General features: G+C 33.2%; 1 protein-coding gene across 1 annotated transcript; it reads left to right on the top strand.

Moving 5' to 3' along the window:
• Positions 1-7,495: 7,495 nt before the first annotated feature.
• LOC132757096 (zinc finger protein SNAI2-like) lies at positions 7,496-17,978 on the top strand. The gene is made up of 2 exons (XM_060748280.1): positions 7,496-7,921; positions 16,637-17,978. The coding sequence occupies exons 1-2, from the start codon at positions 7,902-7,904 to the stop codon at positions 17,808-17,810; spliced, it is 1,194 nt and encodes a 397-aa protein (XP_060604263.1). The 5' UTR covers positions 7,496-7,901; the 3' UTR covers positions 17,811-17,978.
• Positions 17,979-20,796: the final 2,818 nt, after the last annotated feature.

The following is a 20,796-nucleotide window of genomic DNA, read 5'->3' as shown; positions in this document are numbered from 1 at the left end:
CATGTCCTTCTTCTATTTATTTTTGAAGTGTCCTTTATTTTTTTAAGGGATAACAAAATGAAAATTTTAAGTGTACTGGGAAATTGTACTGGGAACCACCAGTATAGAGACTGGCCAGAAAGCGCGGAAATGTCGCCAGGTCTAGCTAATTACTAGAATATACGCTTTTATTTCTTCAGCATGGTAAGTATCAGTCGGTTAGAATACTTAAAGGAGCTCCACTCAGTTCAAAAAGCCTAAAAATATAAATTTTGAAATTCTTCAATAAATCTAGTGAAGCACTTAAAAAGGAACCACCCGAAAAAGGATAGTAAAAAATTATACTCAGAAGCATATTGAATATCGACTTTTTTGCGACTCTTATGTCACATGGTGAGAAAAGTGTCATATTGAATATCGACTTTTTGCGATTCTTATGTCACAGGGTGAGAAAAGTGTGCAGCCTGACCGGAACTCGAACCCTCAGAATACTGTACCGCGGCTCTACTGACTGAGCTGTCCGGCCGCTTACACCTCACATCATCTCCCCTATATAGCGAACAGTTCTGAACCGTGACATACTCCCCTGCTATATTGAAATTCGTCCTGAATTTCACAGAGTAACAGAGCAATGTACAGTCACGGTCCCACGTTGGACACCAAATGTCACAGGGTGAGAAAAATGTGCAGCCTGACCGGGACTCGAACCCGGGTCCCTCGGAATACCGTACAGCGGCTCTACCGACTGAGCTTTCCGGCCGCTTACACATCACCTTCCCTAAAAAGTTAACAGTTAAGAACCGTGACACTTAGCTGGATTTAAGTAAAAAGCGTTGATAACGCTTTTCGTGTCTGGATTATTTTACACACTAAAAATGATTGTTCTGAAACAAACAGGTTTAGTAATTGGCCTGAAAATTTGCATATATATAAGTTATTGGTTCTGACCAAATCTAAACATCAAATGATAAATAATTCCTGTCCCGTCATGTCAAAATACTTCAGTTGTGTCACTTTCAAGATTGCGAGTGCTCGGTTCCCTGACCTGAACGAGCCTTTTATTGAAAACTAGTTTAAGATATTTTAAGCACCAAGCCGGTTATTGACAGAAACACGTTTTTAAAACGAACTCTATAGAGTAAAACCAATCAGATCCCATGTACTCATGAGTAAAATGAACCAATATTTTATGCTTTTATATTTGATGGGTAATTGAATTATTATTATTATTATTATTATTATTATTATTATTATTATCATCATTTTTATTATTATTATTATTATTATCATCATCATTATTACATGTATTATTATTATTATTATTATTATTAGTTTTATTATCATTGTTATTATTATAAGCATTATTATAAGCATTATTATAAGCATTATTATTATTATTATTATTATTATTATTATTTCAATTCCTATACACGTAACTTTAATTTAGACATTTAGACATTGACATATATACATGTGTGACATATATACAATACTCGTGTTTTTCTTAAAAAATTAATTTTAACTTCAACGATTCAGATATCAAATACCACATTAAGTATGACATTTTGATAAATTGAATTGCGATCGAAAATAAATCGGTACAAAACAAGATGTCTCCTCAGGACTTGCGAGCTACAATGGCGTCTCAGAGGGGCTGCTGGGATAGCTCAGTGTAATGGCGGCCGACTTTTGACATCAGCGTCTAATTTATTGCTTTCGTTAATATTCAATGATAGTATGATTTTCTTATCCTCCGTCTGCAAAGTATAGATGAAGATTCTGTATTTTCTATTGTGCAATGTATGTAATAACTTCACACAAACAGAAAAAATAATTGTACTAAAAATCCTGAAAATTGTAAGTTTTTTGTTTGTTTCTATATATGTACATTTATTTAGTATTGGTTGAAATATTTATAAATGTAATATATCATTATCACGCAGTACATGTTAAAACACAATCAGGCGAGGGATTTAAAGAAAACTTAAAAAAGAATTTAAAGGATTTCAAAGGACTGAAAATACATACCATTTTTTAAGCGGTTTTAGAGATGAATTTGTAAAAGTCACTTTGTCATTAGGCCTCGCCAGTAATATTTTTAAAATGTCTGACTTCATTTTTAACATATAAATTCCAGCCAGAAACGATATAGTAATGGAATAGACTATTTAAACTTTAATTATTATCATTTTAGGGGAGCGTTGCTAATTGGTTAATGCGTCTGCCTCTAAACCAATTGATCGTGGGTACGAGCCCTACTGGGTCATGACCATATATCCTTATATGACGTTAAAACGGTTAGTTCCAGGAAGTAGTTCATTTTTGTGGGGGTGGAGATGAGTGGTCGCTGGGGGTGCTTGTATGGCGACTTTCCAGCATTACTAATGGAGGAAGACCTCAGGTACCCCTCCATGCATTATTTTAGGCACGAACAAGAACCTGAGTAGAACCACCGTCGTTCATATAGCTTCTTCATATGAAAGAACCCAAAATCCATTCGGGAATTGAACCTACAACAGTTAGGAGCCAGTGGTTTGAAGTCAACGAACTTAACCATTCGGTCACGGACGCCCCAGAGATTGATTCAAACAAGCTTTACAAATATAATATATATACATGTATATATATCGTTCATGCTATTCTGCTTAGACAAAAATTATGGTTCTATTATGGGTAATAGGATTGCAATAGATAAAAATCGGCACTCGTAGACTTTATAAATGTTAATCATATTTTAGTAATTATATCTAATCTACATGTATATATGTAAATGATTATTTTACATGATTGTGACAATATTGCATTGACAATCACTTGCTTATACTCTAATTTTAAACAGAATCTTTTTCACTTAGATTTTTCATTGCACAAAAACTCGTATTGTTTTGTTATTCAATTGTCTAATCAAATACATGTATCTACGTGTTTGAGGAACGTAGATAATAGTATTTCCGATGAATACACTTATGTCAGGGTCGAGAATAAGGCTATAATAAACTGCTGACACTACAATTGTTCCACTGGCTGACGACGAAGAAAACACACCGCCCATATATCATGTTCTTTGAATTAGACAAAATGTTTTCTCTTGACAAGATTGGGTCTTAAGGGACATATTTGGGAGCTGCGAGCCTTTTGTCATTCTTGTTTTTATCGAATTAACGCATGTCTTCCGTTGACATTTTAAATCTCACGTAATCACGCGAGACTACTAGAAGGGTTCCAGGTTGCTCATTAGACGTTGTGGACTGGTTATAGATTTGTTTTTGTGTAACAGTCAATTTGTGCGAACACAGAACAGTTCCCCTTTGTTTCACATAAAGGGACTTAATCTTAACCAAAGCGGTTCTGTCTATAAGAGATTTTGACAAGAATTTCTCTTTTATTAAACTATATCTAGCCATTTTCTATATTTATGTGGGCATTTGACTAAACACAAAACTTCTCCACTATGTAAATAATGCTAAGATATATATTGCCTATTGTGGATGTTATATGGCAAATTGGTTTGATTTCTTGTAGCAACATTGCAGCTCCGAAAAGTCTCACATTTATGGCAATGGTTCAATTTAATAATTGTGTTAGATGAATAATGATAAAAGTTTTTGATTTTTATGCCTTAATAATGAAACAGATTACTGATTACAAAAAAACACATCATAAGCTCATCATTAATCATTGGTCAATCACCAATTTATAATAGTCAATCACTTGAAATATATATATTACTTATTCGACTCAAGTTGACAGTTTAAAAATTAGCATATCACTTAAATGTTGTTGTTCAATTTCAAGTATCGTCACCACAACATGTTTGGCTTTAAATTAAAACATCTTCTCATGCCCATATTTACTACTTTCTTGTTTGAATAGTTTTATATACATTCTGTAAAATGTTATGTTATTTCTCGGAAGTTATTCATCTTCAAGGTTATATCATAAGAAAAACTATCGTTTAAATACAAATCGGGTATACTGGTATCAGCTTTGTACCTAACAATGGCAATAAACCACCGCGATCAGGATGACCTTATCCCCCTGTAATAATAATAAAAAAGAATATTAAAGGCACAGTATACCTTAGAAATGAATAAATTATTCTTTCTGTAGAAAGGGCAAGCATGACTGTGTTTATAAGGTTGTTATATGGATTTAGAACATAATGTATGCTGCTCATAACCTGACAAAAATAGCACTGAATGTGACATTACTTGCGATAAAGGTATCAAAATGTAAACACAGTAGTATCTTTGCTTCCATACCAAAAACATATTCACTATTACTGTACTAATTGCCGAAACTCAATAGAAGCAAAAGATGACATATGTATATGGCCACTGAGTGCCTTGTTTGAAAAATGTCACGAGACAATCAAAAAATAGATTTAGAAAAATGATAACATATTTATGTCTAAACGTGCCTTTAAGAAGACTTGAAAAATGCACCGACAACAAAATACAATAATATTTTGTCCAAAAATAAAGTTCGTGAAAATTTTATCATTTGACTACAATAACAGCCTCATTGACAATATTTTCTAAGCATCTCAATGTCAGAAAGTGCGTGTGGCGCAAATGGTCGCACAATTACATGCCAATTTGTAGGACATGCAATTATTGCCTTAAACAACATTTATTGTTACACAAAACGGGACGTCTAAGAAGTATTTTCTCTTTTTTGAGAGGAACGATCAGAATTGGCCGTCGCTCATGAGCTATCCGGACCGGGAATAATTCACAAATTAAGAAATAATTCTTTGACCCGCCATATTTGGTTTCGCGTTTAAAACGAGGCAGATGTGAATGGGCGTGATATTGCGAGACTTCCTACTGTTTTAAATGACATCCAGGACAACGAAGCGATTGATACGGGAACATGCAAACGCCTAGAAGAATGATTAAAAGTCATGTTTCTCTATTAATGTAATAATCATTAAATGCATGAAATATTCATCGCGTGTTTGAATTTTAAATCGGAAAAAGAGCCTTACAGGAAGGGTATGTGAGATGTCGAAAGAAGACTTCGGCTTCCATTTGTGTCTAAGATGTCTGCATTTTTGTCCCCCAAGCCGATTGTATAACTGTCCTACTCTACAACAAGAATGACAGACGCACACTCTTGGTTAAAATGAAATTAAAGATGCAAAAAGTAATTACTACTTGTTATATTGTACTAATCTAATTATAGACATTGTTAGGGAGGATGGGGATTTATTTAACTCTTCCAGCATACAAAATGATTGTAGCCAAACGTATCAACGTAAAAAGGTATTAAACTTAGCTAAATTCACTTTAACTCTTACCACGTTAAATATATAAAATGGACTTCTCCATCTTTCAGTCTGGAAAGAAAACATTCGTGGTTTTAGCGGAATGATCAAAATATGTACTGACTGAACATGGTAAGTGTAGGTCGTTCAGAATACTTGAAGGAGCACCACTACCACTACTGGTTCAGACCATGGACCAGATTGTCCAAATTATATCAAAATTTATTTGCCATGAAATTTTATAACATCTACTAAAAGAGTATAAAAATCACTTATCAGATAAATCAATTTCAGATATATCTGTCTTGGACGGCACTGTGCGCCGAGCGGCGGGTATACCCATCTTGTATACATAAAAGCAACGAAAGGGTTAAAATTGTCATTATTTTGAACATTGTTTATTCAAGTCTGGTACTAAAAAATTGCAGCTTATATGACCACTTTCGATTCCACTTCGAGCTGGTGATGTTGGTAGTTTACTCTCCGGAACAAGACAGTAAGTCACATCACGCTGGCCGCATGGGTTCAAATCCCGTCAGGGACCGGTCGTTGTCATAAGCAAAACAAAAAAAACAAAATCAGAAACAAAAAACAAACTTTACACTAATTGCTCAGTGCTGGTTATAGCTTCCTATTTTAATCAAACTTAAATAAATTCTGTATAAATCAAGTCACATTGAATAAAGCAGAGCTCAGGTCAGCCACCTCAATGGTTCCACTTCCTGTAACGAACTTGTATTTGTAATACTCATGTCATGTTAGGAAACGTGATATCGACTTAAGTTTGGCTCGAACACGCGAGTCTTGGTTTGAGTGCCATACATCTTACCACTAGATTACGGCTGCCCTTTAAAATTCACAAAAGTTTTATATGTGAGATTAATTTGTATAAAAAATATTTTAATTTACAAATATTCTAGTTATGGGAAGAAACATTTAGTTAAAAAAGAAATAACTATTTTGAATAACTCACTGAAGTGAACGGTTTACGAATTAACAAATTAGTCCAAGTTGTGAAAAGAAAACGAAGGTAATTTTTTTTTTCAAATATTTTGATACAATTTATCATAATTAAAACTAACGAACTCGCATGTTCATCCAAAAACAAAAAAAAAAAATATATAGAATTAAACGGAACATGTTCAACACATGAACGTGGTAGGATCTTTGAGGAATTAAGAATTAAGTTTGATTGAGAATCTAAACAAATTGCATTGAGTTTGTTAGATACCCGGTATAAAAAATAAACGATGCATAAAATTATTTAAGAATGAATATTTATTCCTCCAAAAGATACAATTTAATCTGCCGGGTATCCGCAAATCACCATGACAATATTTGTTTTATTATTTTTAAAAATCGTAAAATTTTAATTTTCTACTTCTTTGTAATTCTTTGATAGAATTATAATTCCTTTGTTCAGGGTTAATCACCGTTGTGTTTTGATACTTTTATTTGTGACCGACAGATCGTGTCAGACTAGCACATGTTCACTTCTCGGCGGGGTTCGAATTCAGCTTACTCTAGCACGGAATATATGAATAATAATGCCGCAGTGTTTGCCTGACAATGGGCTCAAATTATTAGTCAAATTGGACATAAAATTAGTACATGGAGCTAAGAGCAACGAGCCTCCCTGAAACCTAATACCACACATATTCATTCGAAAAGAGCAGATTTTTGTTAACACCAGAATGGGCATGTTTGGCTGACAAATTTCCATCCCGACCCCCTAAGTCGCTTTCAAATCAAGTTTGTACTATACCAATTTCACCAGCGTTACACCGCTTATTATCTCAGTGGGTGGGGTATCGATATAATTTTACCCTCTGGATAATACTGGAGCAAACGTTAGAATTATGCCCAATATATCCAGTGAATAGCTATGAGACACGATTATTTTGTCACTAAAGGCGGTGAAAAGACACAACTTTAAAATGCTGGTGTTTATTTAATTCAATTAACTGCCAATTATGCTTCCCCGCTGTTTTGGCAGCGATCGTTCAGGATAGTATTTCAACGTTCACTGGTCCACTTGACTTACCAAAGCGCCGGCAATTTTTTAAAAGTGTGAATATGAAAATGAATGCGCAACATTTATTTAATAATTAACTTCCGACTCTCGCTTATTTTAAATATAAAACGTAAAAGCAGATATTGGGCGAGGACTTAAGCTACGAGGCTATTACGCAGTGTTTATTGATTCAAAAGTCGATGTTACAGTGGTTGAATATTTGCTTTCGTATACGGTAATTGGATTTGAAGAAGGGCGTGAATAGGGGCGTGGTTTATCTGTAAATAGCAATAATCCAATCATATGGTACCGTATAATGAGTTTTTGATTGACTATCGGACACGGCTGTACGCACAAGTGGCTTTACAAGTTTCACCTAAGGTCACGTGGGGTGACAAATTAGGTGTCACGTGGCATATTAGCACCGCCTACCGTGAAATAAAATAGATATTTTCATCTGTCACAGGTAAATGAAAAGAAACCCAAAGTTTCATTTAGAATGATAGCTTATTTTTATTGCACTGTAACGAAACCTTAACTTTGGCTCATCGTTTCCTATTCATAAAAGTCATAGAGGACCCTAACTTTTGGAAGGATATATTTGGAAAACTTCGGCATTTATTTGAGTGAAACTTAAGAATGTTTCCACCACATATTGGGTACGTATTTATTCAAATTTTTATTAAGAAACTATTGAAATTATAGTAAATTCTGTCTTCGGGTGAAAATATTCATTTAATTTACATTTACATATATGAGATAGTTAAATTATGTATTTCTATGAAATATGGATGTAAAACAATAGGATTTTACGATATATCTAATTTAGTTGCTGTATTTTGGGAAGTGGTCGAGATTTAACAAATATAAATAAATGGAATAAAAAACATTACAAAAGTGTATGATTTGTTATTATGAGATAGTAAGTGGATCATGACAGTTCTTAACTAATTGCCCTTCCTTTTTGGCTTATTGAATCATTAATTTAGTATTTAAGGATTTTTGAAATTATGTTTTTATTTTCTTTTCCTTTTTTAAGTCTCTTGATTTCTGTCATTTGATTACATAACCAGTGTACATATCCTACAAACTTAAATTTCATTATTGGAGGGTGTATTTGTGCATCTTATGAAATTATGGTATTATTATTGAATTTATAACGTTCTTAAAAACCTAGCTGAATGCATCAAATTTAGATTGAGTGTTTAAATTAACGAATTGAGAATTAAGTGATGTGATTTCAGATGTCTAAACATGCAAAATTTCTCCTCTGTATCTAAACCCTGCAATTCCCCTTTAAATCTGAAAATAAAGTTCAAAACACGCTGACTGGTGAAATGTGATTTTACATATTAATATATTTCAACTAAACTAAGTAATATTATTAAATTAAAATACACTTTTCTCTTTTCGTGTTGTTTTTTTCTACTTCTTTATCTTCCCGTGTGTCCCTCCCCCCTTTTTAAATGTTGTTGTTTTTTTTTCATGCCAGTGAGAGTTATTTACATGGTCAAATATCAGATTTGAGAATGATATAAAGGTGCTGAGTTAGCTTACAAATATTTATGTTTTAAACTACATTTACTTCTGTGATGAAGAAGTTTTAATTAAAGTCGGAAACTAGTAGGCTGTGTTTTCTTGATGTTTTACATTATGAACTATTTATCTTCCACATCAGAAAGTATAGATTTCAGGTTAAGATAAATTTGAAATAATTTCGTATGCTGCAAGTTAGATTTAAAGAAATATTCAATGAGAAATACGCGTATTGAAAATTATTTATTCTGCATTTTTAAAATTAAAAGACTTAATAAAAGACATAAAAATAATATTCTAATAAAATGGATATTATATTATATCATTGATTGAGTGAACTGAAATGCACTTGTTAGTAAGAAAACATGTTGTGTAATATGATGAAGTTCAATGTACAAATCACTGTTTTAATTAGATGCATAATCATTATTTCTTTATTAAATGTTTCAGAAAATATATTTTTTGAAATTACCTTAACATATTGCACTATTCTTTCTATCGGCATTCTGGAATCATCAATCTGTTTTTAAATTAGATTTAATATTTAAAAACATTGTACCCTGGGACACACGGTGTCACAATATTCAAAGACATATTCGTGAGAATCGCTTTCTTTGTATTTTCGCAATAGTTCACTTCTTTGACTATTGGAAACAAATAGAAAAAAACAGCAGTACTTAAGATCTTTGTTCACTTGATGATATTTTATTTACAAAAAAAATAAATAATAATAATAATAATAATAATAATAATAATAATAATAATAATAATAATAATAATAATAATAATAATAATAATAATAATTAAAATCGTTAATAATATTAAAATCGAAAGTGATAAGCCTTCGCCACAACAGTGCAGTCTGATAAGGCCTTACACTAACGGCTGATTGACTTTAAAAAATCTTGATCTACCCAAAATTATTAATGGACTCTGCCAAAAATGGAAGCTGGACTGGGTCCATTAAAGAAATTCAGCATTTTTATAAATAAGGTTTGCAATACAAGTCCCACTGGCTTGGAATTACTATCCCTGCCTTATCTTCTTTATTGGTAAAATATTTGCTAAAAAAATCGGCATTTTTTAATACTCAATTTAAATTGTGGTGGAATATTCTTTTTTTACTAATTAAATGTATCTTAAAATATCAAATGATTTGCCACTTGGCTAAAAGGAGGTCTCAACTTAATGATATTTCACATAATGTGAACGTTTGCTTTATAAGCAAGCGTCTTTACTATATCTTGACTTACCGACACTTTATAGCGTACATAATGCGACATTTTATGAAATTACAAGACATTTTCTAAATTTAATACAACCTGTGGGCTTCGATGCGCCATTCCTTGAAGCTATATTACTCTTTCCCACATTCCATGTAGCCCTAATGCGACATTCCTTGGAAATATCTTGCTCTTTCTGACATTCAATGTCACTTGCATCTATGAGACATTTCTTGAAATTTCATAACGCCGGCATTCCCTAAATGCATCTATACGTCATTCCTCGGAATTATATTTTTTCAGACATTCCATGTAGCCCCTATGCGACATTCCTCGGAAATATCTGGCTCTTTCTGATATTCCCTGTATGGCACCGACCGGTGTATGGCACCGACCGGAATGCGAAATTCCTCGACAGTTCTTGACTCTCTCGTTCCCTCTATGCCGCTATATGTGATATTCGTTTTGGAAGTTCTTATAGTTACGTCCAAAAGTCGGTTTGAATGAGCCTGTTTTTGAGTGATTATGGAAGGTGCAACATCTCTCACGCTCCGACCCCTGCCCTCCAACACTGACTGAGCAGTTTTCAATCACCAATTCACTAATGTACTGGAATCATTGACCAAGAGTGACCAGAAAAAATGCAACAACGTCTTATGTTACATATTTAAGATTTTCTTTAATATTCTGTGATGAGTTATAGCATATTATTTCATTAACAGTATCATCATCATCATCATCGTCATCATCATAATCATCTTCACCATCATCATCATCATCATCATAATCATCATCAAAAACAACAACTCCTTGTACTTCTTTTACTTCTTCTTTTTTCTTCTTTTTTTCTTCTTCTTCTTCTTCTTGTTTAATTTAATAAGAGCTGGCTCGTAGTCCGGTTTCATTTATATAACCATTGCGTGCATAGAAGCTGAAGTGTTGCAGATTCGATCCCCTGCAACTTCATCTAAAAGTAATAATAATCCTGACAATTTATGTAACTTTAAACCAAAGACCCGTGTTACGGCACCTTACATCTAAGCATGCCAAGGGTCAGGTGGCACAGATGTATCTTTTAAAACTAAATCAGTTTCCTATTAAACTTTGTAGAAAGCGTTTTGATTTCGGTCTTATAGTTGCTTGTCCCTTGTAAAATACAAAGATAGTGACAGAACATGGATGTGCAAAATCACGGAGGGAATGTTTATTTGTAGAGATTATAAGTGTAATTCGTAAAGTTATGCTATGCAGCTTTTCATTAAACGGCGTTAGCATGTCGCATAGAAAATTTCATGAAAACCGTCGTATGAACATATCTTCGGATGTTTATTAATTACCATTACTAAGCTGGAGCTAGGGACCATGGATGGTAACTTGCACTTTCCAGTACCGTCCATGAAAAGGCTCAATCAATCTACAACATTTTCGGTTCGGTCGTTTATGGCGTTCTTTAAGGATTCCGTTTTTTCTCTATATCTGTATTATAAAATTCATATTTAGTGTACGAAATCTATCTGAAAGTAGCTATATATCTATTTCTACATGTCCTCAATAAATTAAAGAAATGTCAGCAAATCTAAGGATTGTTTGTCGCATGGGTTTAAAACCCGTCAGGGACCGGCCGTTGTTTCCGTGAGCCAGAATTTCTACAATTATTGCTTAGTACTGTTTGGTTCAAGGAACGGATTGGACAGTGTTTTAATAAGCTTATAGGTTCCAAAACAATCAAACAAAAATCAATTCTTATGACATAAACAAATTATAGTTACAAGATAAAAAAAAGCGTAAATATTTTTGAAACGTTCAAAATGATGAATGGTATCTGTTGGTAAAATTTATTCAAACTACATGTGTTAAAAAGCGCACATGTGAATATATGGTCAAGCTAATGAAATTGTGACTTGTCCAAGGACATGTGATATTGTCCCGAAAAATGTGAAAATGTCTCAGAACAAAATGTGAAACTGTTCCAGAAAGAAATGCTCGAAAGAACATTGACGATTTTGATTTCGTTTCACTAGAAAGCTCTGGATCTATGATTATCCGAACTCCGAAGGTTCTGTGAAATCTAAAACCCCGAAACAAAATGTTCAAATTGTTCTAATAAGTAAAAAAAAATTCAAAACGTAATATAACAGTTGATTATTCAGAAAAGTGTAGAAGAAGAATAAGTTATATATTTAAAGATAAAATGCAATATAATAGAACAAAAAACAGAATCCCAAAAGAACGCCCTAAACGGCAATATTAAGAACCGGATTAAGCTGAATTGTACATTTAAACATGAAGATGGTGATATTTTGAATTTAGAAACATCAACGGATGTATTCATGAAACCATCCATGTGGCACGTTTGTGCCAGTCCACGAAAAGCGGCGTATGATCTCCCAGTAAAAGAATGCACGAGCCCTAGTGTATGGTAGCCGTGTATTAGTATTTTTCAGTAACATAAAACTGAGTGTCACATAACACTTTCTGCATATTGGATCAAACATGCTAAATCCGAGGGTGATTAGCCTTTGTCATCAGTATTGAACCAGGCCAGCCTAAATGTCTGTTCAGGCTAACCGGGCTCTATACTGTTGGTAGCTCAATATTTGGTTTAAGGGATGTATCTTATCCTGCCATATCTAGCCATTGGATTATATTTTTTCTTAATTTTTTAACATTTAACCGGGCCTTTCACTTAGCCAGGTATTTTCTTTTTATTAAAAAAACTGTACTGTTTACAACAAGTCGTTACATCTCATCAGCGGTTGGAAAAAAGCTCTTATTCAAATCAGATATTAATACTTATTATTCCATGCTTTGTCTTATAATATATACATTAACCGCCTCAGTAAATAAATCCGCACTTCTATGTAAACGTCAGCTTAGCCTCCCGACTTTCGTCGCCGGCATCTGTGACTTATGATTAATCACGCCTTCTTTTTTCAACAGAATTGTTGCTCACGTGGCGCTATCACACCACAAAATGTTACAGTTATAACTTCTAATCTCACAAACACTAATCTGACAGGTAATCATGAAACAGATAAATGTGTTGTCATGTTGGATTCGAGCTCATTTTGTTCTATTTCTCTCGTGGTATATATATGATAGCATACAAAACGTCGAGGTAACACATTTTAATCATATTTTAATCAGTGAATTGTTTAATTAATATCCATGATTCCGCGGAGAAATATTGAATTTACATAAAAGTACATCGGATTGAAAGCTTCGAAGAAAAAGAAGTGGTTTGCTTAAGGGACTTTTAGAATATAACTGTGAAAGGTGTTCCCGTAACGTTCCTGTCTGGTCACATGATCGCCCGAGGAAATCCGAAAACATGATAATACAATGTGCACGGTGATAATACAGTAATATGCACGAATTGTTATAAAATGTAGGATACATAGCAATGTTGCAGTATTCTATTCTATACTTGTAACACGATGAAGCGCCCGACAGGAAAATTTATTAAATATTAAGAAAATTAATAAAAAAAGAATAGTTATGAAAATCATCCACTATTGCATTTTTTTAAACTCAAGCTATTAATTTATATTTCATTATAATTTGTAATCTATATATGTAATATACCAATTTACAAATACATTTAGTTAATATGTATAGAAGAAGAGTCAAGTTGTCTCCTTTCTTATATAAAATTATATTGATTTATTGAATAAAGTATTTGTTCTGTTCTGTTCTGCTTTTTAACAGAACAGAACAGAAGTTTTATTTAATTTTATTAATTATCGTCATAACATAAAAATATACACACAAATCATATAAATTATAAATAAACATTACAATAATATTTGTCTAAATTCAACAGTTGAGTGTGATCTGAGTAAGCATGTTATAAGATTACATATATCTTTCATAGGAATATTATGACATTATGATAATGATAAAAAATGAGTGAACGAAACTGTTATCATACGGGGGCTATTTTACAAATAGCTTGTTCTGATTTACAAAAAAATGTGAAATAATTGTGCAAATTAGAATAAGTCATAATTGTACTAGTATATACTTATAAAACGCAGACATTTTCTATGATATCGTTTATTCCACTTTCATGTCAAGTTTTATATTATTTGTTAAATATAATCTTTTTATTTCATATATTTATATTATAGTGATGAACTTCGTGTGATGTATTCTTAAAAGTCTTTTAAAATATAATTAGCTGTTAATTAACAAATTTAATTCTAAAAAGTCATCAACTACTCACAAATTAACCTTAGACGGCTCGAATAGGCACATTAAAGGCACTCCACTTGGGTGTTTTTTTTAAATGACGGGACAGGAAATATTTCTCCAATATTTGTATACCATTTGATGTAGGTCTATACCAAAAACTTGTGTGTGCAAATTTTCAAATAATTCCATCACCCCCGTTTTTTTTCGGAATGTTTGATTTATTTTGCAGAATGACCCAACATTTTTTAAACATTTTTTAATAACTCAAATCGGGCTAACAAATGCATAAAAGTCTTGAACTCATTTAAATTATGAGTTTATTTCTGTATTACAGTTTACCCATTTTTAGTGTTTCACTTGACTTAATATGCAAAAATTTCAAATTATATGTTTTTAGACTTTTTGACCTCAGTGAAAGAGTTGATTTCCTTTTTCAAAAACATTCCAATTCTTGATACCAAATGATATGTGACTATAATTATGTCAAGATTGTATACATTATATATTTTGTAAATTGATAAACTATCATCAGTCTATGTACATGTTTTGAATGAAATTTCTAAACTGTTCTGTCCTGTCCTGTATATAGGGAACTTATTTTTTCTATTCGTTTATTTTTCAATGTATTACTCCGATCTTGATGATGAAATCGCGTATTATAGTATATATACATGTATTGTTGATACATGTCATGTAGTATAACATATGAGCCGCGTCACGAGAAAACCAACATAATGGGTTTGCGACCAGCATGGATCCAGACCAGCCTGTGCATCCGCGCAGTCTGATCAGGATCCTTGCTGTTCGCTTACCAACCCTATTACAAGTAAATAAAATGATAGCGAACAGCATGGATCCTGATCAGACTGCGCGGATGCGCAGGCTGGTCTGGATCTATGCTGGTCGCAAACGTACTATGTTGGTTTTATCGTGACGCGGCTCATATCATTTTATCATTGACAAAACTCGACGACGACGATAACAACAGCACCACCAATGATTCTTTCATTGACATACATATGGCAAACCAGTGAACTTTTATCATAATGCCACTATTAAGTATATATTAAGAACACTACCTTGATGATAAAATACTAAATGAATTCAGACTGCAAAAGGCACGTTTATATCTGTTTAATAAAGAATATTTTTGCATGAAAAAAGCGGATACAAAATTCAAACCCGACTACAAAGAACGTCGTGTCCCAGTCACGCAGCATACCAAAATTCGCCTTTCTATTTTTGTTATACTTAATTCGTGGTGAGTTGAATAATAGCATATAATAAATGGCTAATTTATTCAAAACATTAGTCGTAGCCTATCAATCCAACTATCGTATTGCAACCGCTGGGCCTGACGTTTATATAGCACCACGATGAAGGCCCACGATGTCTCAAAGAAAACAACACATATTTCATTCTACTCCTGACACGTGAATCTTATACCTAAGAGCCCATGGGCTCGCAGCGGGACGCCATAGACGGCTGAATGCGAGCCCAATCTAAGGGTAACCGACACCTTACATACGCTATTGTTTACCGAGATAGAATACATGAAAATTGTGTATAGAGACATGGGGGAAAACGTCAATCATGTTTTGAAAGCAATTTCCTCTACCCTTTTTTAAAATTTAATCGTATACTGGAAATTACTCATGTCGGTGCAGAAAAGCAATAAAAATATCTACAATTCATTAATTGTAATTTTATGTTAAATATGAAATGAGATCAACTGAATTTTTCTATATTTGCATTAAAAAACCTTTGAAAGTATACGGTAAATATAGGTTTAAGACTTTGAACCAAGATACAAAATATGTTCCGCGGAAAAGAAATAAACAATCAGTTCCGAATTCATCAATTTTTATAGTGTAAAATGGTCAAAACAATGAAAAGCGGTGCAACGCAATTTTCATTTTATTCTAAGCATATTTCTTTATCACCTTTTTTAGGTATTTCAATTTTAAGTGGTTAACAAGATCTGGGCAAGAATTTCAAATTTGATGTTTTTAGATCTTTTTTACCTTGGTTGAGCTCGTAATATTCAAACTGCAAAGAGAGAAGAATCTTTAACTTTCCCTTAAGTTTTACTGAAAGAGTTAAAGAACACATTATTTCTGATGTAAGTAATGCTATCATGATACAAATCACACAGTGCACGGAAATCAAAGTGTTGTCTTATTGCTGTAACCAATATGTTCAAAGAAAAAAAAATCATTGGTTCAGGGAAAAAATTGTTTTAATTCTTTATATTTCTCGCGTCATATTTCATAACAATAATAATATTTTCCAGGCTATTTACCGTATACCAGTTCCGGTAAATGTTAAATGTAATGTAGCATATACGGAATGTGTACCGTGGTAACAGACTACTTTTCATGTTGAACTAATAATAATAAACTTTTCTGTCTTATATTACAGTGCCCCTGGGATATGTGATGTTCAAGGTGTAAGACTACCGGCTGAATACAGGAGACAATTGCCTGCACCACAGCCAGCTCGCCATCCACTTCCGGCACATTCAAGGGCCACTGATGTACGAACTGGTTTAATGAACTTTCCAGTAAACGCCGGTTTTCATCCATTACCCGTTTTATCTTTGCCTCCAATTCAGAACCCGTCGTCTGCCGTAGCGATTCCAACTCCGTTAATACCATATCCCACAATGCCTTTTGGACCATTTAGCGTCGGAAGCCAGGCGCAAGAACTTCAAAATTTAAATCTTATACATTCGCTTAGCCGGGCAAACACAGGAGCTATGGAATCACAGAAATTAAAAACTCCTATCAATAGAAATTACTTAGAGCTCGCTATGCTCGTCTGCAACACTTTCCGCGGGAAACTGTTTCCTTGCCCACACTGTCGTTATGTTACGGATCGCAGAAACAATTTAAAACGCCATATTTCTACAATGCACCAAACTTGTGACAAACTGCTCGAATGTTGTGGGGTCAGTTTCAGTACTAAAGCCTCTCTTCGAGAGCACATCATGATATTTCATCATAACGGGTACTCGTGTCCTTACTGCGGCAGACGATTTTGCCGGAAGGCTCTACTGAAGCGCCACCTATCGGTACACAGCGGTCAGAAAGATTACACATGCCCACATTGCGACTACGCAACTAGTCATAAAAGCAACCTTGAGCGACATAAACGTATACACGAAAGACTTAAACTTGGTGAAGACGGATCTATTTTTGGGTGTACTGACTTTTCAAATCATCAGACGCAGAGTCCGGACACGACCGACAACTCTTTCAGCGAAACCGACTTAAAGGGCGACAACTGCGTAGATCTTGATTCGTCGGATGAATGTTCGTCCGATATCGACGTGACTGAAGATAGTTTTGATGAAGAAAACAAACTGACAAATTACCCAATATATATACCAAAACAACCAGCGTGTAGTGTAAACAAAACGAACCTGTTTAAAGGAAACATTGACGTGCATCAAGATCATACAGCACAAAGTCTTGAGTTATGCCACAAACAAAATGAAAGAAGAGTGAAAATAGAAACTGTCACGCATAATAATTGCCAAGAGCAAAACGTATGCGAACCTCTAGATTTACAAGTCACATCAAATGTTCAATAACTGTTTTATTTGTTAAGTGTTTTATACTATTTATTGATCTTTTATCTGTTTCACTTTTTATATTTACAAATAGTGCTTGATTTTGTTGCAATATTTCAGTCACATCGTATTCAGTATACATACATGTATTTAATTTAACAAAGTTTGGAGAATGAAGAAATACATATGGTGTAAAAATAAATATATTGAAATATGTACATCTTACAAGATTTTAACGAGCCCCACCGAGGTCCAAACGTCTGAAAACATAGAATATGCATTAAAAAGAACATATGAAAAAAATAATTGGGGCACTTGAAATGGAAAAAATGGAAAAGTTAATAAAGAAATAAATATATACTCGGAATTAAATTATAAGTTATATATAATATCTATATAATAGAGAATGCAATTTTAGCCATATTTCAGTTTTAAAAGTTTCAACGCTGTTCATTTTAGGTCATTTTGCACTGGAATAACGGACTGAGCGAATGACCTGACATTGGCACAGACCTACATCAAATGATATAAAAAGCGTAAAAAAAAGTTACCAGTCCCGTCATGTCAAAAAAATGCCTCAGTGGGGTTTGTGTTCATCATTTTAGCAAAAAGATAAGATAGACGGTGCAATTATATTTAGACATTAATATTTTTCGGTAGAAATTTAAAAAAGTAAGAAATAAAAAGATCGTAAAATCACTAAAATTGTTATGTTCTATCTGTATTAAACAAAATGCAATGGTATTAGAAAACATGTACATATAGTATATGCGTATAAAGGTTTAGTAAGCCATGGCAATTGCTAATGCAATATCCTTTGACTAAAATGCCCATGACGCTCAACGAATGCAATATTTTCAGTTGATAAAAAAAATTCAACAACAACATTTTATTGTATTTTAGTGTTCTGTTACAGTTACCAAAAAAGATACTTTTTAGCAATAATAATAGACCAACCATTTTTTCTTCACCATTAGTTAAAGTGACATTATGTCCATACAGCGAGCATGAGGTGAAATAAGTTTAAATTTTGCCATAGTTATGTTCAGTTTTATCATCTACTTCGCATGAACGATAAATAACTCACGTGGCCATTGGAAGCAGTAGGGCAGCCTTTAAATATCTTGGGTATTTCCATATTTTATCAAAAACATATTCCAATATAAACTGTAGGTCCAGCATTATTATTACAGTCGATCTGTTGAAATATTTTGTCAATGTTTAATGTCACTTTAAGTTACATTGATTTTAAAATAGTACTCGGATAATGTCACTTTAAGTTACATTGATTTTAGAATAGTACTCGGATATTGTATTGAAGTCTAAATACCATTTTATTTACATTTTAATTACAAATTATTTTACATTCAGGGTTTTTTTTATGTGACAAACATCAAACACTCTTCCTGTTCATAATTATAATAATATACGTAAAAGATAGTTTTACCTTTTCTGACGCTTCATGTGCCTTTAAAAAGTAATTATATCGTCGATCTAAACTAATTTTTTTGAAAGAAAACGGAATCCCTAAAGAAAGCCAAACACTGCAAAATTGAAAATGTTGCGGACTCGGTTTGATTGAGTCTGTTATCATGGACGGTAGTGGTAAATGCAAACTACCGTCCACGTCCGCTAGCACCGGCTTAAGAAGAATTCAACATGAACTGGTAAAATTTTGAATTTTGAAACATCCGCAGTCTTCAATGTGGCACGTTAGTGTACCGATATTTTATCAAGAAGTTAATTCTTAAAACAAAGATGTTACTTATGTATGCATTGGTTTAATAACACACATAGGGTAACGAAATATCAGCAACAGTTTACCGTCATTTGGAAAAAAATACTATTTAGTATGCAATTTATTTTTACACTTAAAAATCAAGATACATTTGATTAAATCCGACCATACAGAATCGGTATCTTACGGTCATTGCCAGCGTTAACAAAGCGAAATAATGTTATAACTCTTTTTGCAGTCAGCCTGCGTTATTATATGACCTTTTGTTTAAACGTAAGCATTTTATTAAAATAAATGAATGAAACAGACGAATATAAATTTGTCATTACAGATAATTAACTGTTTTTATTTGAAACCAGGGTTTAACAATTTGGCGGTACAATTTAAGAAGCGCAACGTCAAACAATTTTTTAAGGATATGATATTGTTTATAGCAAGTAAAACTATGACGAAGCAAATGGTAGGGCCTTATCATAAATCTCTGGCATAAATAGCCGTTAATGCGTTAGTCACGCTTCAGAAATATGGTGATAAGTACTGAAAAATCAGTCATTAATCGCTCATAACATGTAAATTATCAGTTGAATCTGAAATCGTTTTACTTTTCTTAAAATCTTTTAATTTTTATTCTGCATTTTCTCAAGTTTAATTTCCTTGACATATTTTAGGCTCATCTGGAGACATGCCGCTTTAAGGTATTTGTATATTTTGGTTGGATTTTAAGTTGCACCAACATTATACAGGTCATAGAGCGACATTCCAGCTTTATTTCTAGAGGAAGTCCTCCGATTCCTTTCCGTGCATTATATCAGGCATGAGCGGGCACCTGTGTAGAACCACCGATATTCCGTAAGCTACATGGATAAAAAAATCCTCAGTGTCAGGCGGGATTCAAATTCACAGTGTTAAGGTGATTGTGGTTCGAAAACTACCGCCGTAAACACTCGGCAACGGCGGTCCAGATACCTGTATGGTTATAAGTTCGAAAGCCATGTACAATTCTGTGATTCAGCGCAATTAAATACGCTTGTGTTGTATACAACGGCCAAAAGAAGAAAAAATAAACGAAAACAGAAAGCAACAACGAAAAGTTTAGGAGTACTTAAAATCATGTGTTTCTCGTGCAGATTTCTGGCAGATTCTAGACGCGTAAACTTTATTCCAGAATGCCATCTCTGTGATCAGTTTAGAGTCTACTGGCCTCCTAGTACGATAATTATGAAATAATTAAATAATTACTCGAAATCCACTTTAAATGCAATTCAGGTT

Source organism: Ruditapes philippinarum, unplaced genomic scaffold, assembly GCF_026571515.1.
Source record: "Ruditapes philippinarum isolate M1 unplaced genomic scaffold, ASM2657151v2 ctg840_1_1_1_1, whole genome shotgun sequence".
Classification (NCBI taxonomy): Eukaryota; Metazoa; Mollusca; class Bivalvia; order Venerida; family Veneridae; genus Ruditapes; species Ruditapes philippinarum.
This window is presented reverse-complemented; position numbering and strand designations above follow the sequence as displayed.

Bases quoted from the DNA above. Each gene is read 5' to 3' on its own strand.
- LOC132757096 (XM_060748280.1), top strand. From the start codon at position 7,902: ATGTTTCCACCACATATTGG. The intron at 7,922-16,636 runs GTACGTATTTAT...CTTATATTACAG, and splicing joins ATGTTTCCACCACATATTGG to TGCCCCTGGGATATGTGATG.